This window comes from Somniosus microcephalus, chromosome 4 (genome assembly GCF_052327205.1).
Source record: "Somniosus microcephalus isolate GS21.2 chromosome 4, FLI_Smic_1.0, whole genome shotgun sequence".
Lineage (NCBI taxonomy): Eukaryota > Metazoa > Chordata > Chondrichthyes > Squaliformes > Somniosidae > Somniosus > Somniosus microcephalus.
Window position 1 is genome coordinate 255,831,959 of NC_140990.1, and position 26,725 is coordinate 255,858,683.

At 43.7% G+C, this 26,725-nt stretch overlaps 1 protein-coding gene across 1 annotated transcript in view; it reads left to right on the plus strand.

Moving 5' to 3' along the window:
• Positions 1-25,846, plus strand: part of cybrd1 (cytochrome b reductase 1) — a 46,043-nt gene extending 20,197 nt beyond the window's left edge. The window contains exons 3-4 of the mRNA XM_085986269.1: positions 23,348-23,502; positions 24,965-25,846. Of these exons, the coding sequence (XP_085842395.1) occupies positions 23,348-23,502; positions 24,965-25,259 (450 nt within the window). The 3' untranslated portion in view covers positions 25,260-25,846. The remainder of the gene's footprint in view (positions 1-23,347; positions 23,503-24,964) is intronic.
• Positions 25,847-26,725: the final 879 nt, after the last annotated feature.

Sequence of the window (26,725 nt, forward strand, 5' to 3'; positions counted from 1 at the left end):
GCCACGTATGTGGAACGCATAGAAATATATTGCGTAGCCAACGAAATTGAGGATGACAACAAGGCAATAACTTTGTTAAATTCGATGGGAGCAAAAACATACGGGCTTTTGAAACATCTAATAGCACCAGTTAAACCAGTGGACCAGACCTTCGAAGAGATCGTAACAGTGTTGAAGGATCACTTGAACCCCACACCGTTGATGCTGGCTGAACGATTTAAATTTTACGCCAGAACCCAGAGGCAAGATGAAAGCAATGCGGAATACTTAGTCGAACTGCGTAAGCTAGCGAAATACTGCCAGTTTGGAGGGAATTTGACAGAGGCGCTGCGGGACAAGTTCGTATGCGGCTTGGCCAAAGAAGGAACGCAGAAGCGACTTCTGGAAGAAAACGACCTCACACTGGACAGGGCTGTCCTCATAGCTTCATCGCACGAAGCCGCAGCGAAAGGGACGGCGGAAATGCAGCTAAAGGCGGCGGCACTCGGGGTGGACCAAATTACAGCAAGCACTCCCAAATGCTACCGTTGTGGAAAGACAACGCACGACCAGAATCAGTGCTGGTTTAAGAACCAAGAGTGCAGGAAATGTGGCAAACTGGGTCACATCGCAAAGGTATGCAGGTCCGGAAAGAAGACCAACAAGCAAAGGAAGCCACCACCACAAGAAAAGTACAACAAGGTGCATCAGGTGGCTGAAAAGAGTTCAGACGAACAAAATTCAGACTCAGACCCAAACAGCCAGGAGTTGGATAGTCTGAGAATCCACAATGTGGGTAAAGTAAATGATCTACAGACGATCTGGGTCACACTAAAAATAGCTGGAGTCCAAGTACGAATGGAGCTGGACACGGGATCAGCTGTATCAGTCATCAACCAAAAGGACTACCACCGACTATTCTCTCACATACCCTTAAGAAATACCAAGTTCGTATTACAGACATACACGGGGCATCGCGTATACCCCATGGGGAAAATAAGAGTCAAGGTGAGAGATAGGGGTAAAGTACACCCAAGAATGAATTTGTACGTACTACCTGAGGGAGGACCACCACTTCTAGGACGGGAGTGGATCAAGAAAATAGACATGGAATGGCACTACCGACAAGCAATGACGAGTGAGGACTCGGTGCAGACAAGCAGCTCAGACTCTGAGCCGGAAGACGATAAGTCCAGCTTATGTATGAAAAACAAGGTTAACATTAACTCACAGACTAAGGTTGGAAAATCGATGGCGTGCATAAAGACAGAGAATTCTGAGTCTGTTCAAGCTACAGACATATGCATTACGGAGGAACACCGGGCTCGAACTCAACGCTATTTCAAAGTACAACAACAATTAGAACAATTAAGTTACCGCCTCGTACAAGAGATGAAAACAATGAAAAAGTTCTATGACACCGAATGGGAGAGTCTGGAAAGACAACAGAACCTACTGGCTCAAGCAGAGAGCGACCATAGAGCCATCGTGACCAATTACCGATCACATCTCCCTGATGATGTTCAGGGGTTAGAATATTTGCATGATCTAGAGATACAGCAGAAGGGCAAATCACGCTGCACTGAGGATTTTGTTCTGCAATTAGAGACGGAGCTAGTGCAGGCAAAGTTAAGAGAAGTTGAATCACAGGGTGCTCTTAAGGAGATGCAGAAACAAATCTTGGACATGGAAAAGAGAAACGCTTCTTTACCTGATGAGAATAATGTGGCCATGTTGCAAGAGGAGCTTATAGGGGCGAAACTGAAAGAAGCTAAGCAAAGGATGTTGGAACTTGAAACGCAGAACCAAATCAGCGGTAATCAGCTATGTCAAGCAGAGAAGGAGTGCAAGGGTCTACATGAGAAGGTGCAATATCTCTCAGCCCAAAATAAGGGACTACTCACTCAGTTAAATGAAAGTAAACGGGAAATGGCTGAGATGGACTGCAAGAATAAAGAAGAGTTGATGGCAGTGAGACTTCGAGAGGCAGATAGCATAGCAGCCTTGGCTGAACTCCAACAGGAAATTGCGAAAGAAACAAATGAAGAGGAATCTTCAGGAAGCCAGGATTTTATTCCAGTTCTTCTCTACGACTCCTTACAAGCAGAGTGCGAGAAGTTGAAAAAACAGTATGAACAGGCCCAGACTACAATTCTGGAGGGGGTTAACTCAGCAACCTCCGAAAAGCTAGTTTCGTTGGAAGTATATGAGCAACTAAAGGTTGAACATGAGCAAGAAGTCCAAAGGCTGCAGGAAATTCTTGAGGAGCTCAGGGCCAAGACAGACTCATCGGTAGAAGTTCCATACATAGATGAGGATGTAGAGGTGAAAGACATGGCAGAACTCATAAAAATATGGAAGGAAGCCCAAGACAAATATGAGGCGGCAATTACCGAGGTTGACCGACTTGAAGAACAGTTTCAACTGGGAATGGGCCCTGAACATGAGCTAGAGAGCATCGAGGCGCAACTTCTCCAAGCACTGGAAGCCAAAGTACAAGAGGAAGAGAAGATGAAAGCATTGGAGAAAATGATGGATGAAATGGAGGAGTACGCTGAATTACGTCCAGGGGAACAGGAGAATGGGGAAACAGCTACTTCAGTAGAAGGATTAAATAGCCTGATAACGAAATCCCTGAAGGAAGGGAAAGGATTGAACGCACAAATGAGGCCAGGAGGGAAGGAAGGGCAGACATCCGAGGAAGAGCAGGATGAATATGATTGCTTGAAGAAGGGTTTTGACCTGTTGAGTGACACCGAATGTTATGAGGATGTGGTCTGCCCAAATTGTGATGGGAACTCCCAAAGTGCTGAAATCCTGAGGAAGCACTTAAGGTCTAAGGAACATAGAGAGTTGGTGGCGCTACAGATGGCAGCCGGGAAAAGAGCTCGGAGAGTTTCAAAAAGGCAGAAAAGAAAAAGAAGAAGCAGAAAATAATAACTGTTTAAAATATTATTACTTCTACTACCTCAGTCCGAACACTACGAAAGGTGCTAAATTTGTAAAATAAATCCAGGGACATTATCAAGACAGCCAGTGGGTTGTATAAGTCCGCACTGCCGGTTCAACAGGACGAAAGTACAAGCTGTTAAAAAAAAAAGGCTATGGAGGATGCTGTCTGGAACGAATTAATACCAGAGACTGAATTTATGAACTGTTCCCACAGAGACTGAACCTGTAAACTGATTCCACTGAGAGTATGTTTGTAAACTGTTATATGACGTTGACTCCATTGAGAGTATATCTGTAAATTGTTATATGACGTTGACTCCATCGAGAGTATATCTGCAAACTGTTATATAAAGTTGAAGATTGTATGTTTAACGGGATTCTGTAAGTAATAAGCTAGGAAGGGAGGAGTGTTGTGTATGTAACCGTTTACCTTTAAGGGAACTATAGAATGTAACCGTTCGCCTTTAAGAGCACTACTTTAGGGTGGCACTATCTATTGGCTCATGTATACTGTAATACCGATAGTGACCACACCAGTATATAAGGGTTGTGATACGTTAACTAGGGCAGAATCGCCCGAGCCTCTGAATAGTAAAGACGTGTTTTATTTTGTTAACAGTGGAGTCTGTGATTATTTATAATACAACCCACAGACTTAACACAGGAGGATACAGATTTATGATAATTGGCAAAAAAACCAGAGGGGAAATGAGGAGAATTTCTTTTACGCAGAGTTTTTATGATCTGGAATGTACTGCTTGAAAGGGTGGAGGAAGCAGATTCAATATACCTTTCAAAAGGGAATAGAAACATAGAAGGTAGGAGCAGGAGTAGGCCATTCGGCCCCTCGAGCCTGTTCTGCCATTTAATGCGATCATGGCTAATTATCCAAATTCAGTACCCTGTCCCTGCTTTCTCCCCATATCCCTTGATCCCTTTAGCCTTAAGAAATATATCTAACTCCTTCTTGAATATATTTAATGAATTGGCCTCAACTGCCTTCTGTGGTAGAGAATTCCACAGGTTCACCACTCTCTGGGTGAAGAAATTCCTCCTCATCTCTGTCCAAAATGGCTTCCCCCATATCTTTAGACTGTGACCCCTGGTTCTGGACTCCCCTGCCATCGGGAACATCCTTCCTGCATCTAGTCTATCTAGTCCTGTTAGAATTTTATAAGTTTCAATGAGATCCCCTCTCATTCTTCTAAACTCCAGCGAGTATAAGCCCAATCGACCCAATCTCTCTTCATACATCATTCCTGCCATCCCAGGTATCAGTCTGGTGAATCTTCGCTGCACTCCCTCCATGGCAAGAACATCCTTCCTCGGATAAGGCAACCAAAACTGCACACAATACACAAGGTGTGGTCTCACCAAGGCCCTGTACAACTGCAGCAGGACATCCTTGCTCCTGTACTCGAATCCTCTTGCTACGAAGGCCAACATACCATTTGCCTTCTTAACCGCCTGCTGCACCTGCATGCTTACCTTCAGCGACTGGTGCACAAGGACACCCAGGTCTTGCTGCACTTCCCCTTCTCCCAATCTATTGCCGTTCAGATAATAATCTGCCTTCCTGTTTTGCCACCAAAGTGGATAACCTTACATTTATCCACATTATACTGCATCTGCCATGCATCTGCCCAGTCACCCAACCTGTCCAAATCATACTGGAGTTTCTCTGCATCCTCCTCACAGCACACACGCCCACCCAGCTTTGTGTCATCTGCAAACTTGGAGATATTACATCTAGTTCCCGCGTCTAGATCATTCATATATATTGTGAACAGCTGGGGTCCTAGCAGCGATCCCTGCGGTACCCCACTAGTCACTGCCTGCCACTCGGAAAAAGACCCGTTTATTCCAACTCTTTGCTTCCTGTCTGCCAACCAGTTCTCTATCCAAGTCGGTACCTTACCCCCAATCCCATGTGCTTTAACTTTACACGCTAATCTCTTATGCGGGACCTTATCGAAAGCCTTCTGAAAGTCCAAATACACCACATCCACTGGTTCTCCCTTATCTATTCCACCAGTTACATCCTCAAAAAATTCCAGTAGATTAGTCAAGCACGATTTACCTTTTGTAAATCCATGTTGACTTTGTCCGATCCTGTCACTGTTTTCCAAGTGCTCTGCTATTACATCTTTTATAAGGGACTCTAGCATTTTCCCCACTACCAATGTCAGGCTTACCGGTCTATAATTCCCCGTTTTCTCTCTACCACCTTTTTTGAATAGTGGGGCAACATTAGCTACCCTCCAATCCATGAGAACTGTTCCAAAATTCTACAGACTCTGGAAGAGTAGGATATATACTTTAAAAGGAAAAAAATGCAGGGCTATGGGGAAGGGGCAGGGGAGTGCAACTAATCAGATAGCTCTTTCAAAGAGCTGGCACAGGCACAATGGGCTGAATGGCCTCCTGTGCTGTATGACTCCATGAAATCTCTTAGCCTTCTCTGTTCCAGTGGAAGTAGTCCCATTAGCTCAAGTCTGTTTTCATAACTATAGTTTCCCATTCTTGTTGAATATTCACTCTATGCTCTCTACTGTTTTAATGTTGTTTCTGTAATGTGGCACCTAAAACTGTACACAGTACTTTAACAGGGGCCTAACCTCATTTAACTTTGTAATTAATGATGGTTAAGCTAGTGTTAGTCTTATATCATGAGATTATTACAACACTACAGCTCTTAGTTGAATCTTTGGAGACTTAATTTTAACATCAATTCACATCTAACATCATTTGCAATTTGGTTTTATGTATAGTCCTGGGAAAATACTGGGACATAGATGTCACTTCAGTTTCTATCAAGAGTTTTCATGTCATCACCATCTGGCATGTGATAAGTGTTTTGCTCTGCATCTATGTGGGGTATAAATAAGCCTGAAGGGCTCTCTATATAAATGGGAGCATTTCTTTAAGAAGTACTGTACTGGATCATTGTATAACCTTTTATCGGGAAGATTACAAGTTTGTTCTGCAAATATGAACGTTAGGATATTGGCATAACCCTTAATTGAGATCCACATAGCAACATGTACACCAGAACAGTTCCTTTTTTTCTATTATCATGCTTCTAACTAGCCTCAGCGGAGAGAGCCTTTGGCTTAGTCAGCCTGCAAATCCTTTCACTATTCTCTAAGGGAAGAGTGTGAAAATATGAAAACAACAACTAACCTCAGTAATTCCTACCTTCAGTTGCTGTGCTAACTAAGGTCTCTAGTACCCACTTTCATAGAATTATAGACGGTGGTAATTCATCCCTTTGTGTCAGTGCTAGCTCTTCCACTGAAACTATCTAATCCCAAAGGATCATTAAAGTATGTTTTTGTGGCCAATTTAAAATCCTGTTTATTTTCAGGTTTTATTTTTAGTGTTATAAAAGGAGAAAATACTGGATTTGGGAAAATGCCAAGTAAATTCAGAATCGGTAAAAAAGATTTTATTTTGAACACTGCTAAATCTCAAGAAAAGAAGTAATGGGCTTAAAAATAAGCCAAGCCATGTGACAATGCACAGATATTTACACAGTTCATGGACATTTTTTTTAGGAGACTCATCATCAGAATTTCACTTAATCCCTTGATAGTAGTTGTTGTGGCTCTAGCTACTTACTTGCAATTATGATGGTGGGATAATAAAAATTGTCAGAATTTATGCACTGCAGAATAGTTGTCATCTTGCTTGTAGTAAACAATGCCTTGGTGTGTGATTTGGGTCAGCCTTTGATGACTTCAGTCTTCAGGGCACTATCATTGCGCTAACTGTGTCAATGCACTATTATCCTGGCTTCACATCTAACTAGGAATGAAAGGCTGACATTTGCTGCAGTCTAACTAATATAGTCCTTAAAGCAGTATCCTAAAGATGATCCAGGTCTCCTTTAAAAAAAAATGTAAACTGCGTAGTCTTTGTGCCTTTGTTGCTGAAAATCAAGTCCAGTGATGTGTGTTGATGCAATGCATGCACATCTCTGTATCTAATTTTGGTGACAATGGAAATTTAGGGTTTTTTCCCTCAAATTCGGGAGGAAATCAGTTCTTAATGATTCACCACTCAGAAAAATCTGAGCGTTCACCACTGGAGATTAGTAAAAACTAACTTTATTGATCCATAGAAACATAGAAGATAGGAGCAGGAGTAGGCCATTCGGCCCCTCGAGCCTGCTCCGCCATTCATGGCTGATCATCCAAATTCAGTACCCTGTCCCTGCTTTCTCCCCATATCCCTTGATCCTTTTAGCCTTAAGGAATATATCTAAATCCTTCTTGAATATATTTAATGAATTGGCCTCTACTGCCTTCTGTGGTAGAGAATTCCACAGGTTCACCGCTCTCTGGGTGAAGAAATTCCTCCTAATTTCTGTCCTAAATGGCTTACCCCTTATCCTTAGACTGTGACCCCTGGTTCTGGTCCCTACTAATCCCATTTCTCTGTGCTTTCCCATAGATGGAGTTCATTTGTCCCACCGTGTTTTTGCTGACTTTATGCTAGAGCAATCCAGAACCAATCCCACTGCCCCTGCACTTGCCATAGCTGTCTAAATTTCTCTGCTTCAATTATTTAATTACTCTCCCCTTTGACAAAATACAATGATCTCTGGATCACTCTTGTGGGAAAGCATTCCATGCTCCACAAATGCACTGCATAAAGAAATTTCTCCCAAACTCTCCATTCAGTCTGTTACTGGGAAAACAGATTAAAGTGTAAGACGGTACAAGAGCAGTGGTCTACATTCAAGGAGCTATTTCACATCTTTCAAGATAAATATATTCCACTGAGGAAAAGGGAGTAAAAGAAAAGACAGCCATCCGTGGCTAAGTAAAGTAATAAAGGATAGTATCCGACTGAAAACAAGGGCATATAAAGTAGCCAAATCTAGTGGGAGGATAGAAGATTGGGAAGCATTTAAAAGCCAGCAAACAATAACTACAAGATTAATTAAGAAAGGGAAGATAGATTATGAAAGTAAACTAGCAAAAAATATAAAAACAGATAGCAAGAGTTTCTACAGCTATATAAAAAGAAAAAGGGTGGCTAAAGTGAACGTTGGTCCCTTAGAGGATGAGACCGGGAAACTAATGGTGGGGAACATGGAGATGGCAAAGACGCTGAACAAATATTTTGTATCAGTCTTTACAGTAGAGGACACTAAAAATATCCCAACACTGGACAAATGGGGTGGGGGGGGGGAGGAGCTAAACACGATTAAAATCACTAAGGAGATGGTACGCGGTAAAATAATGGGACTTAAGGCGGATAAATCCCCCGGACCTGATGGCCTACATCCTAGGGTCTTGAGAGAAGTGGCGGTAGGGATTGTGGATGCATTGGTGATTATTTTCCAAAACTCCCTGGACTCAGGAAAGGTCCCGGCAGATTGGAAAACTGCTAATGTAACACCCTTATTTAAGAAGGGAAGTAGACAAAAAGCTGGAAACTATAGACCAGTTAGCCTAACATCTGTGGTTGGCAAAATGTTGGAGTCCATTATTAAGGAAACAGTAACAGAGCATTTGGATAAACATAATTTAATAGGACAGAGTCAGCATGGTTTTATGAAGGGGAAGTCATGTTTGACAAATTTGCTCGAATTCTTTGAGGACGTAACATACAGGGTGGATAAAGGGGAACCAGTGGATGTAGTGTATTTGGACTTCCAAAAGGCATTTGACAAGGTTCCGCACAAAAGATTACTGATCAAGATAAAAAGTCACAGGATTGGGGGTAATATACTGGCATGGGTGAAAGATTGGCTATCTAACAGAAAACAGAGAGTTGGGATAAATGGTTCGTTCTTGGGCTGGCAATCAGTAACTAGTGGTGTTCCGAAGGGCTCAGTGCTGGGACCCCAACTCTTTACAATCTATATTAACGATTTGGAGGAAGGGACCGAGTGCAACATATCCAAGTTTGCCGACGATACAAAGATGGGAGGGAAAGCAGTGAGTGAGGAGGACATAAAAAAACCTGCAAAAGGACATAGACAGGCTAAGTGAGTGGGCAGAGATTTGGCAGATGGAATATAATATTGGAAAGTGTGAGGTTATGCACTTTGGCAGAAAAAATCAAAGAGCAAGTTATTATCTAAATGGAGAGAAACTGCAAAGTGCTACAGTACAAAGGGATCTGGGGGTCCTGGTGCATGAAACACAAAAAGTTAGTATGCAGGTGCAGCAGGTGATCAGGAAAGCCAATGGAATCTTGGCTTTTATTGCAAGGGGGATGGAGTATGAAAACAGGGAAGTCTTGCTGCAGTTATACAGGGTATTGGTGAGGCCACACCTGGAATACTGCGTGCAGTTTTGGTTTCCATATTTAAGAAAATATATACTTGCTTCCGGAGATGAGGGGGTTGACGTATGAGGAAAGGTTGAGTAGGTTGGGCCTCTACTCATTGGAGTTCAGAAGAATGAGAGGCGATCTTATTGAAACATATAAGATTGTGAGGGGGCTTGATCGGGTGGATGCGGTAAGGATGTTTCCACTGATGGGTGAGACTAGAACTAGGGGCCATAATCTTAGAATAAGGGGCTGCCCTTTCAAAACTGAGATGAGGAGGAACTTCTTCACTCAGAGGGTAGTAAATCTATGGAATTTGCTACCCCAGAGAGCTGTGGAAGCTGCAACATTAAATACATTTAAAACGGAGATAGTTTCCTAGCAGATAAGGGAATTAGGGGTTACGGGGAGAGGGCAGGGAAGTGGACGTGAGTCTAGATTCGGATCAGCCATGATCCTATTGAATGGCGGAGCAGGCCCGAGGGGCCGTATGGCCTACTCCTGCTCCTACTTCTTATGTTCTTATGTTAAATTGATTACTCCTCATCACTGATTTCCCAACCAGAGCAAATAATGTTTCCCTATTCACCCTATGAAAACACTTTAGAATTAAAAAAATTTCTATTAAATCTCCTCTTAGCCTTCTCTACTCCAGTGGTCATAGGCTAGAAATTCAGTGGCTTAGCGCAGCCGTTAAGGCCTGTTTTGATGAAAAAATGGCAGCCGACTCGCTTCCGGCGGGTCCTGTATCGGCCGCCATTTTGGGTAGGTCGGCAGTGCTGCCGTTGCCAGCATTCACTAGAGAAATGGAAAAAAAGAAAGACTTGCATTTATATAGTGCCTTTCATAACCAATGGACTTCCCAAAGCGCTTTACAGCCAATGAAGTACTTTTTGAAGTGTAGTCACTGTTGTAATTTAGGAAACACGGCAGCCACTTTGCAACAGCAAGCTCCCACAAGCAGCAATGTGATAATCTGTTTTCATGATGTTGATTGAGGGATAAATATTGTCTATTGCACCAGGGATAACTCCCCTGCTCTTCTTCGAAATAGTGCCGTAGGATTTTTTACATCCACCACACGGGGCCTCGGTTTAACGTTTCATCTGAAAGATGGCGCCTCCGACGGTGCAGCACTCTCTCAGTACTGCACTGGAGTGTCAGCCTAGATATTTGTGCTCATGTCCCTGGAGTGGGTCTTGAACCCACAACCTTCTGACTCAGAGGCGATGGTGCTACCAACTGAGCCACGGCTGACACTAAATGATCTGATCTGAAATTAGGCAGATTGTGATGTCAGTGCATGTGCGTCATTTTCGAAGTCGCCGCGCCACTTACCGGCCTCTCTCAATCATGACCAGCTGACTGTGTTCAGCAGCAGAACGGGGCCTCCAGCAGCGCTATTTAAAGGGATCATCAGCAACAACTTGCAGCTGACATGGTTTCTCAGTTTTACTGGCTCTGTCTACATTTCTGCAACTGTTTGGAATTTTCTAAACTTGTTTAAAGTTGCTGAGGTCAAAAGGAATGTTGCTTCAAATGGAGAACGCCTTGATTTTCATTGAAAGGCTTCTGCTCACAACACTTTCTTAAGTCATGGGGGTTCTACTTGCAGTCCCCCTCACGCTCGAGTATCTTTGGGAGAGGGAGCGGAGGCAGCGAAGAAGAGGAGAAGATGCTTGCAGAGGGAGGAGAGGAGGAGGGGCAGGAAGGCTCTCAGCAGAAGGCCTTACCCACCTAGGGTCTTCGGAGAGCACTTCTCTTACCTCCACTTAAGCCAGGAGCAGTGTATTCGGAGGCTCCTCTTCACTAAGGGGCTGGTCACAGAACTCTGCCACCTCCTGCACCCAGACCTGCAGCCTCAGAACAAGGCAACCATTGCTCTCCCAGTGGCCCTCAAGGTCACCGTGGCCCTCAATTTATTCGACAGCGGATCCTTCCAGTCTGCAGCAGGAGACATAGCTAACATTTCCCAGTTTGCCATCCATCGCTGCATCCGGGAGGTCACGGAGGCTCTCTACTCCAGGAGAAGGGACTTCATTGCCTTCTCTCTGAACAGAGAGAAGCAGGACGAGCACGCACATAGCTTTGCCAGGATAGCGGACTTCTCCATGGTGCAGGGCACCATCGACTGCGCACAGGTGGCTTTGTGAGCACTGTATACCAATTCTGAGATATTCTGTAACCGCAAAGGCTACCACGACTCACTGTTCACACTATGGCCTAGAAATTGGATAAGGCCTGAAAACGGGTGGTGACACTGCCCAACCCTACTTGCCTGCGCCTGTTCCAAGTGGCGCAGGCAACACACAAGATTCGTGCACTCTGCGCTGCACTACTTAAAGGAGGTGCTTTGTTGCAGAAGCACATCATTGTCATTGTGGAGCAAGCCATGGCACAGCAACCTAGGGAGCGAGCAAGAAGGTTTTCAGATGTTGCACCTGGAGGCCTTGGTCCTGGCAGTGCAATGAAAGCGGGCTGTCCTCTACCCGCAGAGATGCAAGAAGCCATCCAAGGCCATTTGCAGAAGGTTGTGGGAGGAGATTGCTGACTCCGTCATAGCCACCAGTATGGTCCCAATGACCTGTATTCAGTGCCAAAAAAAGTTTAATGACCTCACATGGCTGGTCAAGGTGAGTGAAGGCTTCAGCAAATGCTATATCCTACCATCTGCACCACAAGCATCACGCACTGCTCAGTGCACCACACCCCCATCAATCACCTACCAACAATTTCTAGCTATCACCACTCGTACCTCACAATCATGGCTTCAGTTCACCCTCACAACCTTAACACTGCTGCAAGCCTCACGCCCACATCTCATACCATGCACACACTGACAACTATTCAACTATGGCAGGCATATCACCCAAACACATTGCACTACACTCACTGACACACTTCCCTTTCTCTTGCAGGCCAAGGAGGAACATAACAGGAGGGAGCAACAGCAGACAGGAGGCAGCCAAGCCACAATAGAGAACCTGACCAGCCTGGAGGAATCCGTGCTTGAAATTATTGAAGGGGCAGTGACTGAGTCCGTCGCCAGCGGAGAAGTTGAAAGCATTGCTGATGATGATGGTATGGTCATACCTAATCCATCTTTTCACATCCCACAATCTCTTCTCACTTAGAAGCTGCTAATGGTGTATGCATGGATATCGTACTTCCCCCGCCACTCCCCACAACCCGACCCTTGTGCCTTTCTGCTTCCAGACACCCAAGAACTGACAGGCCAGCCTGTCCCTCATCTTGAGCAAACAGAAGAAGCAGCAGCAGCATTATTCCAGGATAGAAATGATGGACAACTCCAGGTGAGACCTTGTGGACCCAGCCATGATGCTGGGTGTGATGGGCGATGTTGCAGCTTCCATTGCAGCACAGGCGGAAGTGACCCAACGTCTCACTGCTGCAGTGGAAGCTCAGATTGCTGCCATTGTCGCTGGGTTTACGAGTCTCGAAAGTGGTTTGCAGGGTGTCTTAGCAGGCCAGCAATCTGTCCTCCAACAGATTGTTAGCAATGCTGCGGCGCTGCCCCGAGGGAGTGGCAGTGGGTCTGTGGAGCAAGAACCTGCTGTCCTCTCCCTCAGGATGACAGCATTCCTACTCCCACCATTGCCACTCTGCCATTGCCCTTGCTGCTGCTGCCTTTGCTGCTGCTGCCTATCAGCCAGCCAGCCTAGACTGCTGCCGAGGTGGTGCAGCCTACAGCCGGGCCTTCTGGGTCCACAGCTGGTCGAGGTCGTCGTGCAAGGCCATCTGTACTCGTGACTGCTGCCAGGATACCGGGCATTCACCATCATGATGTGCTGTCGGTGACCTAAGTCTCTCCTCATAACTACAATGACTCAAACCCGATATCATGCTGGTGAAGCTACCCTGTACACTATGGCTTTAATAACCTTTCTACAATAGGATGCTCAAAACAGCACACGGTGTTCTAACTGTGGCCTATCCATCGCCTTGTACAAATTTATCATAACCTCTCTGCTTTTGTATTCTATGTTGCAATTTATAAAACCAAAAACACTACTAGCTTTTTAATGGTTTATCTACTTGGACTCACTTTCAGGGAATTATATATTTGCATTTCTGATATGTTAACATTCCAGGTGTGGGGCCACCCATGCGCCCTTTCTGTCAACCAGCCATTGAGGGTGGTACCACCATTAGAATGTTCAATGGCTCCTATGGACTCCACCTTGTACAACTGTACAGGAAGAGTTGCGGGGTTGGTGACGATCGGGACCGCTAAAATCGCTGGGATCTGATCATCCCTGCTCTGGGAGTGAGCCCGAGGGGCGAAAAAGGCTAGGCCATGTTGCCGTATAGTTTTCTTCCGTCTTATTGGCTCCCAGTCAAGTAGCCAAGTGGTGCTTCTTAACAAATGTGGGGACATGGTTAGACTCGAGGTCAGACAGACCCTTCTGTATTAGGGTAAGTACAAAATTCCCATACATGCTACAGGTGACTCCCTTGGAGATGTTCTGTTGGGCATATTCTTGATTATTAACCCCAACAATTTTGTTAACTTTATCTAAGATAAATTGAATGGCCGCTACTATCTCCTGGGTGGATAGCAAGGAGTTATCTTGCTCATGGATTAAATTTGGTAAGTAATCCCTTCAACTGCCTTCGCATGATCTTGTCGTGCTCCCACATACTTGCTATATCTATTCGATTCATACCAGCCATGCCTGCTGCAGCTCCTATTCCCACCCACTCTGCCACATCTCTCCGTCGGCATCAGGCCTTTGCCCTTCTTTCTCATCTGAGTTAGGTCTTTCCCAATCTTTTCTCTGGTTTCTTGCCTGTGAATCCTCTACAAACTCCTTCAACATGAGGCAGAACAAATCAAGGCATACCCCATCAGGCAGATGTAAAAGAGTCAAATTAAAATGATTGGGACAATCTCAAAGTGCACATCATTGTGCAACACAGCTCCTGAGTTTTTCATTTCCAACCCATACTTCTGTGGATTAGGGAATATCATAGGGCACGGAGGGCCTAGGCTCTCGGTGGCATCTATACCTGGTTTCTTGATGGCTTCTAATTTTACATGCAAGGTGCTATACCCCTCCCCTTGTTTGGCTCGCAACGGACATTACTGCTGTACCTGTTCCAAAACTGGGGCCAATTTAACATTTGAGTCCATGCTAGGCCACTCTTCCCATCAAGTTGTCGGAACAACTTCCCCTTATAAGGTATTCCGACATCTCCAATGGGAGGGGTAAACATGCTAAGTTGGTCTTGAAACCACTGTCACTGGATCCCTTCCGCCTTTCCATTCCCTTTACAAATACATTTTACCCGTACTCCCTTCCCTTCCCTTTTTCCACTTGTGCACCAGTAATTCGATTCCCGTTCAGTACTTCTTCCATGTGATCGAGACTTGCTATCTCGCACCTGCAGCTCCACCATCAACTCAGTCGTTCTTCGATTTCTCTTGTCCTTTCTTCTTCTCTGGTCTGATTATATCCATATTGTTCATCTAGGGGGCCAGCATTCCTGGAGCATGCCGCCCACAACCTAAAAGTATAATCATTGATACATTTTCTGGTCCTTTAGGATTTCGCCAGCCTGTTGAGATGAAGCACAGTACCAGTTTTGTCACTGACTGAGTTCGCGGGCTTCAGTTGATTGATGTGGTACCATTAGTGACCTTATTACCCGTATCAGTTTTCTGAATCAGATACACAGCTGGACTCACTTGGGCCATGATGGGAAAGGGGCCCATCTATTTAGGCTCAAATACATGTTCCTTTTTTCTATAATTTAGTACCATTACCACATTTCCAAACTCATATTTGGCTGGTTTCACCTTTTTACCGAAATACTTCTTAATCTGCTGTTAGATTTGCCAATGTTTCTGGCTACAAAACGATTCATTTCATTGACGTACTCCACCATCTGTTCCAACAAGTGTCAGCTGCTGCTCAGTTAGTAGCACTCTCGCCTTTTATATTCATCAGAGAGAGCCATCTCATCCGAAAGATGGCATCTCCAACAGTGCAGCACTCCCTCAGTAGTGCACTAGAGTGTCAGCCTAGATTTTTTGTGCTCAAGTCTTTGGAGTGGGACTTGAACCCACAACCTTCTGACCCAGAGGCCTGATAGGGTGATATGCCTGTGGTGCTGGCCTGGGAGTTTGGCCAAGATGGACATGCCCAGAAACTTCACTCATTTCTGTAGCAATTGAGCTTTCCGTGGGTTCAACTTTAGTCCCGCCCCCTTAAATGTTCCAAGCAACCCACCGAACAGTTGCAGATGCTGCCCATTGCTGCTTGTGGCAAGTAGTAAATCGTCTACATATTGTAACAGGTTTTCTGGTGCTGAAAACCCTTCAATTACCTTAGCCACCTTTTTGTGAAAGATCATGGGGGCATTGTGAAGGCCTTGTAGTAGACACGTTCACGTGTAACTCTGGTCCTTAAAGGTAAAAGCGAACTTATACTGATCCTCTCTCTTTACCGGGATACTCCAAAATCCATTGGCTATATCTAGGGTTGAGAACCAGTTGGCCCCTGTCGGAATTTGAGATAGGAGAGTGGCCGTTGTCCTAGCTACCGGTGAACAAGTGGGTGTAACACGGTCAAGTTTTCAGTAATCAATTGTCAACCTCCAACTACTATCGGGTTTCTTATCAGGCTAGATCAGAGAGTTAGTTGTAAAGGTACCAGCTCTGATAACTCCCTGTTTTATTAAGGATTGGATAGTGGCTTCTACATACGATGGCTTACCCTTGGAATGGGGTATTGTTTGGCGAACGGGTGAGGAGTTCCATTCACAGGCTCCTTTCCTTCCATGCGCCCGCTGTCATACTTCGATTTGGCAAAAGCTCCCGCCCCCTTTTGCAACAGCTGCTGCACTTCCTCACCTGAATGTGTTGGAGAAGCATATGCTCCCTCTTGACTGCATATACTGTGTGTGCGCCTGAAATCGGCACTGGTGGTGTCCCTTCACTTCCCTTATTTTACCATAAACATCCATTTTCATAATCTATAATAACACCATATCGCATAAGCACATTGGTTCCTAAAATAACGTGACCATCATTGGTTCGCGTGGCCACCGCGGACCTTGACTTACAGTCAACTTCCTTCAGTGAGAGATGAACTAAACTTAGCTGATAAGCATGCTGTGGCGATACATCAAAGCCTCGCAAAAGTGTGCATTTCCCTCCCGTCGCTACCTGACGTTCGGGATGTGGAGTATGTATGATGGTCACTGCCGAACCTATGTCTACTACCATTGTCTGCCATTGGCCCTCATCAATAATGGCCGAGACATCTGGTCTGGCATGCCCATCATGTTGGAACTCCACTACCGACTCGATCGGGGGGTGGGGGGCCAGTTTCCTTCATGCCTGACTCCCATAGTTTCCATTGGCCGGCCATTCTCCCTCTGGCCATAGCTATAGTGGTGCCGTTGGTCCCCAGACTGCAGCCATCTCCCTAGCCCTACCAGTGATTTTGGCTGTAGTCAATACCGCCAATACCTTTTCCAATTTATCCTCTACCAACCCCAGTGAATGCTGCCTTTCCAAGTATGGAGGGGGTGTTCCATGGCAGTTATTTGGACGTCCTCGCCCTTGCCTACAGTCACAGGTGAAGTGTCCCAACTTTCCACAGGCGTTAACACTGTGGTCCTATTCCTTATTCAGGGGTCCCCTATCGCTTCTTCCCAGAGGCTGAGAGACACATTCCCTAGGGGCTTGCTTACCCCATGTCTCCCTCAGGGCTGTTTCCTCTACTACTGCCATGGGTTTGCTTTTTCCCTTTGGGATAATATCCTGAACACTGTATGGTCAGACTTATTATATCTTGCCGTCTCTGTTCCTTATTGACTGAAACTCCCAGGACAAGGACTGCAACTGACTAATATGCATTTGCTTAAACAGGGGTTCGTCTTGTCGTTGTTGTGGTGGCTCTGCGGGTTGTTCTGAACCCAGAGCAGCTGGAGCGACGACCCCTGCATGGATCATGCAGTACATATCATATAACCAATTGGCAAAAGCAGTTGGGTGTTCGGTCGGGCCCTGGGGTGTGTCTGCACACACCTGCATCAGATTCATACTGTGCAGACCCAATACCTCCGATATTTCCACTACCAATTCGTCTGAAGTTGACCGAGGCAGGTATATGGCTGCAGGCAGGCTCGATTTCAAACCCTCGTCCGAACTTGTCAACAGAACCGTTTTCAGATCTCCATCTTCTAACTCAGGGTGGCTTCTCTTAAACTCTCCCCATGCCCATTCTATGGGATTCTCATTGTTCTTGAGAGGTCCTAATTCTTTGCCCAGAGCTGCAGCCTGCTCCGGCTTAAGGGGCGTAGAATTGACCTATCTACTCATGACATTGCCCTGGCCATTGTGGCCAATACTTTTAGTTACTACATTAACGGGCTGTCCCTCTTCCCCATCTCCCCAGTCTCCAGCATCACAATCGGCATCCCAAACCCGTGACCTCTACCACCTAGAAGGACAAGGGCAGCAGGCGCATGGGAACACCACCACCTCCAAGTTCCCCTCCAAGTCACACACCATCCTGACTTAGAAGTATATTGCAGCTCCAACAACACTCAAGAAGCTCGACACCATCCAGGACAAAACAGCCCGCTTAATTGGCACCCCACCCACCACCTTAAACATTCACTCCCTCCACCGCCGGCATACCGTGGCTGCAGTGTGTACCATCTATAAGATGCACTGCAGCAACTCGCCAAGGCTTCTTCGGCAACACCTCCCAAACTCCGCGACCTCTTCCACCTAGAAGGACAAGGGCAGCAGGCTCATGGGAACACCATCACCTCCATGTTCCCCTCCAAGTCACACACCATCCTGACTTGGAAGTATATCGCCGATCCTTCATCATCGCTGGGTCAAAATCCTGGAACTCCCTAACAGCACTGTGGGAGTACCTTCACCACACGGACTGCAGCGGATCAAGAAGGCGGCTCACCACCACCTTCTCGAGGGCAATTAGGGATGGGCAATAAATGCTGGCCTTGCCAGCGACGCCCACATCATATAAATGAATTTAAAAAAACAAGGGTGATGTGGCGTCCCAGTTTCCCTGGTAACTCATAGATCTTTAACTGACACTTGTACGATCTGTCTCCCTGGCTGGTCTATATTAGTTCCCTGAGCTCTCCCCTCGTGTTCTCCAACTGTCGCTTGAGGCTCTCATTCTCAAGTACCAGTTTGTCATTAGCTTGTTTCAATTGCATGGCTCCAAGCCCCTGGGTAGCCACTCTCGATTTCCTCTCTAAAACCGGTCGGCTCACACTAGTCTTTTTTATACAGACGTTTGCAATACACACAACAGCAGGTTCTGCCAGATAAACATGACAGTTTCGCCACTCCTCTGATCTGCCTATCAGCAGGTGTCGCTCGTACTCAGCACAGTGTTTGGGTTCCGAGTAACAGACTTTAGCCTTGGCTGGTTTCACAAATGACTTTGTCCCAAATAGCAAAAATCCTTTGCGGGTAATATAAAGGTAAAAAAAACAGGTTTTGCCACCTCCCTGTTCCGCAATGTTTGGTTAACAACTCTTGCTCAGTAGCAACTGTCAGTATAACAGATTTAACCCATTTACCCTTATGTTTCAACACAGACACTGCACACAATAAAAAGAAAAACTGCACATGATACAGTATAAGACTACACATGAACACAAAAAGTCTAGGCTGACACTCCAGTGTAGTGCTGAGGGAGTGCTGCACTGTCAGAGGTGCCGTCTTTTGGATGAGACGTTAAACCAAGGCCCCCCGCCTTCTCTCTCAGGTGGATAAAGGAGAACAGGGAAGTTATCCCCGGTGTCTTGGAGAGTATTTATCCCTCAGTCAATATCCCTAAAACAGATTATCTGGTCATTATCACATTGCTGTTTGTGGGAGCTTGCTGTGCACAATTTGGTTGCTGCATTTCCTACATTACAACAGTGACTGCACTTTTAAAAAACACTTCATTGGCTTTAAAGCGCTTTGGACATCCTGAGGTCGTGAAAGGCGCTATATAAATGCAAGTCTTTATTATCCTATATAGGTATTCTGAATGCTCACAAATTTTATTTGAATTATGGATTGCAAGGGTTTGTCCACAACTGATGGTAAACTAACTGGTCTATAGTTATCTACTTTATCTTTGTTTCCTTTTTGAACAGAGCTGTTACACTAGCTACCCTCCAGTACTCCAGCACAATTTGTGTATCCAAGGAGGATTAAAAAATTGTGTTCATAGCTTGTACTATCTCCTTTCTGACTTGTCAGTCTTGAATTATGCTAATACTTTCAAAACCAAATTCTTTTCTAAAATGATCTATAAAAATGTTTCCACATTCTCACTGCTACCATCATTTGTACAAACCAATGGAAATTATGTGTTTAATATCTCTGCCATACGTTCATCCCCTTTAACCAGATTCTCCCCTTCAGCAGTGGTCTGTTAAATTATTTTTTTCCTTTTAATATGCTTATAAATGTCCTTACAATTTACTTTAATATTAGCTGCTTTCCTTTTTTCATATTCCCTTATAATCTTCCCTTTCATATCCCCGCTGCACTATTTAACTCTGGAATCTCTATTTAACTGTGGAGTTATCCTTTTCACCTTTTAGGAATAAATCTATTTGAAGATTCCCCACTGCTAATTCATCGTGCTGTTAGCTAATTCATCTGCCCAGAGCCAGATCCCTTCTTATCTCACTGAACTTTGCCTTTTTTCTAGTCCTGCACTGTTATCTTTGACTCTTCATTTATCCATTTCTATTTTCACACTGAACCTAACTATGTTATGGTTGCTTTTTCTCAATTGTTCTATTCTCTCATCTGTTATTTGTCCCACTTCATTTCTCAAAACTAAATCAAACAGCACTACTTTACTTGCTGCACTAGAAACATACTGATCTAGGAGGCAGTATTATATCATTTTTTCTTTTTTCTTTTCAAATTCTTAATCAATTCTCTTTTAAATAATGTTAAAGTCTCTGCCTCAATAGCCACTTGTGGCAAAGCATTTCATATTGTAATAACTCTCTTTATGGAAAAAAAAATCTAATTTCTCTGTCATTCTTCTTCATAACCATCCTGATCTACACCCCCTTGTTACCAATTTACCAACCAGTGCAAACATTCTTTTATTATCTACCCTCTCAAAAGCTTTCATCATTTTGAAAACCTGTTTCAGATCATCCCCTAACATCTCTGACCCAATGAAAAAAAAATCATGCCTTTCTTCATAACTATAGCCTCTCATTCTGGTATCATTCTAGTGAATCTTAATTCTACCCTTTCAATGGCTCTAATAGCCTTCCTATAATGGAGTGCCTAGAACCGCATGCAGTACTGTAACCTAACCAATGTCTTGTAATAATTCAACATTACTTTCTTGCTTTTATAGTCAGTGCCCCCATCTACAAAGTCCAGAATCCCATTTGCCTTTTTATGGCCTTTTATACCTGTTCTCCCACCTTTAAAGATCTGTGTATTTGCACACCTCTAGATCTTTCTGTTCCTCCACTCTTAAGAACCTTAGGGATTTAAAGTGGGCTGCATCGCACCTGTTTTACAGGCACTATGCAGCCTCCTAAGGCCCCAAAATGGCAGGCAGGAACTGCACCACCCGTCATATTGGGTAAGGGCAAACAAGAGGCATCCTTGACCCACGCCTGAAGTAAGTGTTCACACCTTTGCATGTGCAAATAAGCAGCCTAACGCCTGCTTCAGGTCCCAGCTCCAATATTGGTTTGTCCTGAGGCTCAGAGAAACATCGCATAAATAAAAAAAGGTAAGTACTTCCCATAATGACTGATCACTGCCACTCCAGGTCCTGAAGCCCCGATCTTATCCCGCGATACAAAGTACGACCCCCGATCCATTCCCCGAGGCCCCTGATCCCTGGTCCAATGATCCCATTCCTCCCTAACCCCCATGATACAAAGAACAAAGACCCTCAACCACTTGCCTCCAAACTTGGAGCCTTGTGCTGCTTCTTCCCGTAGGGCCGTCTTCATTGTAATGAGGTCTGAGGCCCGATGTCCGTCAATCTAGTAATAACCCGGGGAGGCGCCCAATGATGGGCACTCCTGAATTTAATCACTTAACTGTTTAGGCCAAACATTGAAATTCCCTGTGACGTCGTGTTACTTTGAAGGGAACATCAAAATGAACGGGCTAGAAATTCATCTCGGGCGGTGGCACAAAACATGCAGTATTGGATTGGGTGCCTGATATTCAGTCTATTGCAGTCAAGGGAATGGAATATCAGGCGCTGTGTATAATGGGCAGCCAATCCGATACCGCACGTTGTACACCACTGCCCGAGATGAATTTCTAGCCCAACATCTTTAATTCTTTCGGTGCTGAATGTCTTTCACCGGCTTCATAACTGCACATTAAGCATACTTTTTTAAATAACCAAACATAATTAAAGAAATGTGTAGAAATCTTAAAATTATAAATCTTTAAAATGCATAAGGCAGATGAATTCATCACTCACCACATTAAGTTCCCCCGTGATCTTATTGTCGCTCTTTTGACCTCTCAATCACAAGACCACCTGGCCACTTTGCAGATCTTGATTACCAATATTTTCCAACTACTTCCTCATCTGCATTCTTCTACCCGCTCTAAAGTTCACCGCCGTCTTGTCCCATCCCTGGAAAAAAGTACCCCCTTCCCAACTCCCCAGTACCTACTCCAGCTCCCAACTCCCACTCCTCACGTTTAGGCTAATATTGACACTTCTGTCAATCTGCTTCACAACTGCCTTGGATCATCTTTCTTGCCCTCATCTCCACTAGGCTACAGACAGTCTTCCACTGGTAGGTACACCTACCACGTCCACAATCTCACATCTGTGTGCTTGTGGCATTTAACCAATCTGGCCATCTACTGCCAGATATGGCCAATTTTTCCCATTGCTCCAGGATCATTCTGAGAGCCAAGAATGATCCGAAACTTCTTTCTCAACCACTAACCACCTCCTCAGATCTTCCCACCTACAACCTCTGTCTTTGCCTCTAGCACTAGATGTGGAGATTTCATGGACAACTCTCTCCAAAATCAAGGCTATTTACTGCTGCCTCCTTAACTCTCCCCTACTTTCATTCTCCAGTTTCTCCCCTATAGTCGGTGAACTAATTTCCTCCATGAAACCTAGTGTTCCCAATCATTCCTTCTGACTCAGGACCAGTTTACCCAACTCCTTCCTCTTGGCCCCATGCTCACGGATGTTACCAACATTTCCCTATCATCTGATACTTTCTCTACCCTTTCAAAACTGTTGTCATCACATTATTACAAAGAAAATATTCCCTAGACCTCTCCACTAACTCCAACCATGTCTCCAACCTGCTCTTTCCCTCTAACATCCTTGAACGCAACTCCCACCTCTCCTAAAACTCCCTTTTGAGTCACTCGAATCCATCTTCCAACCCATATACAAGACTGCTGTAGTCCATCACATTGTCCCTTCTTGCCCTTTACCTCTTTGCTACCTGCAGCACTGTCAACCACTCCATCCCCTTCCACCATCTCTCCTTCGGGGTTCACCTTCAGGCACTGCTCTATCCTGGTTTAATTCTCACCTGTCCCAAAGCAGCCAAAATATCTCCCTTGCACAGATGGCTACCTGAGATTTGCCCCCTTTTACTTACTGTTTGCATGCTATCCCTTAGTTATTCTTAAGCACCAGGTCTTGAGTTTTCATACGTAAGCCAACAACACCCTGTTCTCCTTCTCTGCCGCCACTGTTGACTACGAAGTTGTTGCTGCCCACACTCTTTGCTCCTCTAACTTCAGATTATTGCTTATCCCCACTCCATTTAGTCAAGGGCAGGGGGAAGTAGAAGTAAAACACTTAGTTTAGTTGTGCTTATTTTAGAAAACTAAATGGGACAGTCAATCAGTATTCTTCAGTTAGATGAGAACCTCAAGATCACTTAAGCTGTGACCTCATTTCTTTCTAGTGCTTTAGTACATAAAAAATTCAGAAGAAGGCTTGTCCTACACAGAAACCCCGTAAGAAAAAGATTTACTCCTCCGGAAAGCTGCCAGTTTGTCTCTTAAACATCTGACGGCTGTGGAAAGTATTGAACAGGTTGTCGAATAACTTCTTTTACCTTACAGATAGTATTAGGGCTGTGCATTTTTCTGCTGCCCTTCACTCCTATGTTTATCAAGGCTTTTTACATGTCAATCCATGTCTTCGCTGGTCTTTTCATCTTTGGAATGGCAATTGCTGCAGCTGAAATGGGAATCACTGAAAAACTTATTTTCACTCTGTAAGTATAAACTAGTGTTATCAAAGAATTATTTAGAAAATGGCAGCAATAATTGTACATATAGAATGATAGAAATTACTGCACAAAATAGGCCTTTTGACCTATGGGGCACATGCCAGTAGAACAGATTTTCATTTAATCTCTTTGGCCCAATCGTAAACCTAATCAAAGTGATCTGGTTTCATTTCTCAGTTATTTAACAAACAACTAAAAGGTTTTACAGTAAATATATATTAATCAGCATTTTATATTAAATATAAGCACAAATAGCTCTGTTTTACCTTAGTTCTATACACTATTTGGTACTTCAAGTCATCAGCAACAGTAGTGTCTCCTGCAAAGCCTATCTGAAATGGTAATGCATAGGAACAATATCGATCACCTACAACATCTTGTTTACTGTGATGCTTCTATTGTCTATTCAACATTCAGCCACACTCGATTTAGGTATGGAGGGCTTAGATATTGTAGCCTAATTTCTTTAATCCATACTCCCTTCAAGCATGGCTCGGCTGGGAGCACAGGATAGCTGAAATTACCCTTATATTCTTTAGATTTTGTTAAAATCTAAAAATTACAAAAATAATTTAGATTCAATGTTTTTTAAATCTCAACGTTTCACTTCAGCTTTAATAATATTAACAATGTAAATAAATAAACTAACTGCATTCATTAAAAAACCAATGCTGATTATGTGACAAAAATCTGAAAAAGCCAGTTTGGAATAATCAAGCAATTTACATATTTTTCAATACAAAACATTGACAGAAGGCAACATTTTCCTCTGCATGTGCAGAATATCCCACCTAGTTTTCTGTCATATATTCCAACACAAGAAGGTGAATTTAAAAACAAAATCTGCATCCTTGACAATCCTTTGTGTGGGGGTGGAAGGGAGGGGGATAAGAGGGTGTATACTTCTAATCCTTGACCTAGTGATAGAGCCTATCCTTATTCACAAGCTGGCCATTCAATTCAGAAAAGGATATTCATGTTCTTCATAAGGCAAAACTCAGTAACATATTTTAGACATGATGGCATAGTCATTAAAAAAAATTAAATATTAGTTTGAAAAATCTGCATTCCACCTTTTGAAACACCTTATTGTAATGTCTGGGTGTTACAAATGAAAAGAAGCTAAATTTTTTAAAGAATGATATTTGAAATACAATTCTTTCTTCCCACCCACCCCCCCCCCCCTCAGCACCACTGACCTAGGCCTACGGGGAAAGTATCTAATTTCGACAGCTGCTATATTCAATTTACGAACTCCGGTGTATCCCAGACATGACTCCGTCTCCTAAAATTTGTATGCTTTGAAAGGCTCAGAATCCTGAATTTGGATTATGATATTTCCAAATATTTGTTTGAACATTTTTAGAATAGGAGCAGAAATACTTTTTCAGCTAGAAGAGGAGATTTGCCACTATTATTGTTAGACTTCTTCCATTTTCTTTTCCAGACGCTCAGGTAGAAATACCACGCTCTCATATTCTCAGTCACCTCCTGAGGCTATATTGGTCAATACTCTGGGAGTTTTCATTTTAATCTTTGGAGGATGCATCTTTTGGATTGCCACACGTCCAGAGTGGAAGCGCCCTCCAGAACATATAAAAGAAAACATAGGCAGTGAAGAAGGATCTGTCTTAAACAAAACAAATGTTTCTGTTGAAACCAATATGGAAATTGTTCCTGAAGGCACAGCAAGAATGAGACACCTCAACTTGGAAGACGCGGGTCAGAGATCAACATTCTAAGAAATGAATTATAGTTTGCTCAAATACTGATTTAGTGTTAAACATTCAGTCCATTTTTTTCAGTGTTAAGTGAACATAGGTAACCAAAACATTGCATTCTTAACAGGGTGCTTGTGAGTTTGCTTTTCTGGAACAGAGGGAAAATACTGACCAAAAGAAATGCTTTGTTGAGACACAACTAATATGTTGCATATTAAAAATCTTTAGACTCTCATTATTGCTTTATATTTCCTTCCTTGTTAACATTCAGATATTATTCTTTGTGGAGATATTTGTGTAATTATGAAGGACCAAAATGTTGTTAAACCAATTACTGCTATATGAAATCGCTATTTTTTTGTATGTATGTATGTGTCTCTGTATATGTGTGTCTGAAAAGTACAATGAAATAGATACTTTTCACACTTTGTGATGGAAGTCGAATACATTTATCAGATGCATTTAGGCACCACTTTAGAGAAGAACATGCCATTAAAATATTGCTGTCTTCAGTATTGATTATGATGCACTGTAGTCATTAGCTCTTTCTATCTATCTATCTATCTATATATTTATACATAAATAAAAATATATTAGTATGTCTCCCATTTGCTCGTGGTGAGTCAATTCCTTTACCTGCAGATTTCATTTCTATCCCTTACCATTTAAAAAACTTATTACACAAAATAGACCAAGTAGAGGTAGATAGCTGTTAATTAGCAGTACTGGGGAAGGGGAATGGAGTTTAATTGCACTTGGCAGTCCTGCACTTTGGTAGCAATGGAGGCAATCTGGATGTTGGTAGCACTGAAAAATTGTCCTGCAGTTGATCAGCTTTGGGATGGAAGTCTTTGAATTTGATAGCACTGCTGGAGTGTGGCAGTGTGTGTGTGTTTGGGGGTGGGGCACAGGAGATGGGGATCTATGATCTGGCATTACTATGAAGGGGAGCCAGGGGTTATTCAGAACTATAGAGGGGAAAACCTGAGGTTTGCTGAGGGGAAATCTCATGTTTGGCAGCAGTGGTTTGTGACTCTCTAAGGAATCTCTGTAAACATTCCAGAAATTCGGGTCTCCATGGGTGAGTATGCACGGGGTACTCACCCGTAGGCCCAATGGAAGTGCCGGTTTCCTGCATGCACTGCGCATGTGTGGCAAACCGGCACTTCCGTTCCCCTGAAAGAAGGGGTTCAGAGTTCGAGCGCGTGCGCAGGAGAGGCTGCGCGTGTGCATCGAACTTACGTTTTTTTTGCAGGTTTTCCCGGGAGGGTAAGTCTCCAGAAGTTACACATATAAAAAACAGTCGCAAGGCCTGCTTTTTACAAGGTAAGTGGTGAATTAATTAAAATTAAAACATTTTTTCCACAGGTTTATTATTTTTAAATATTTTAAAGAAAGGTAAGTTTATTTTTAGTCCTGTTAGAAAATAAAATTATTTTATTCAAAAATTTAAGTTATTTAAAATAGTTATTTCATGTAATTTATAG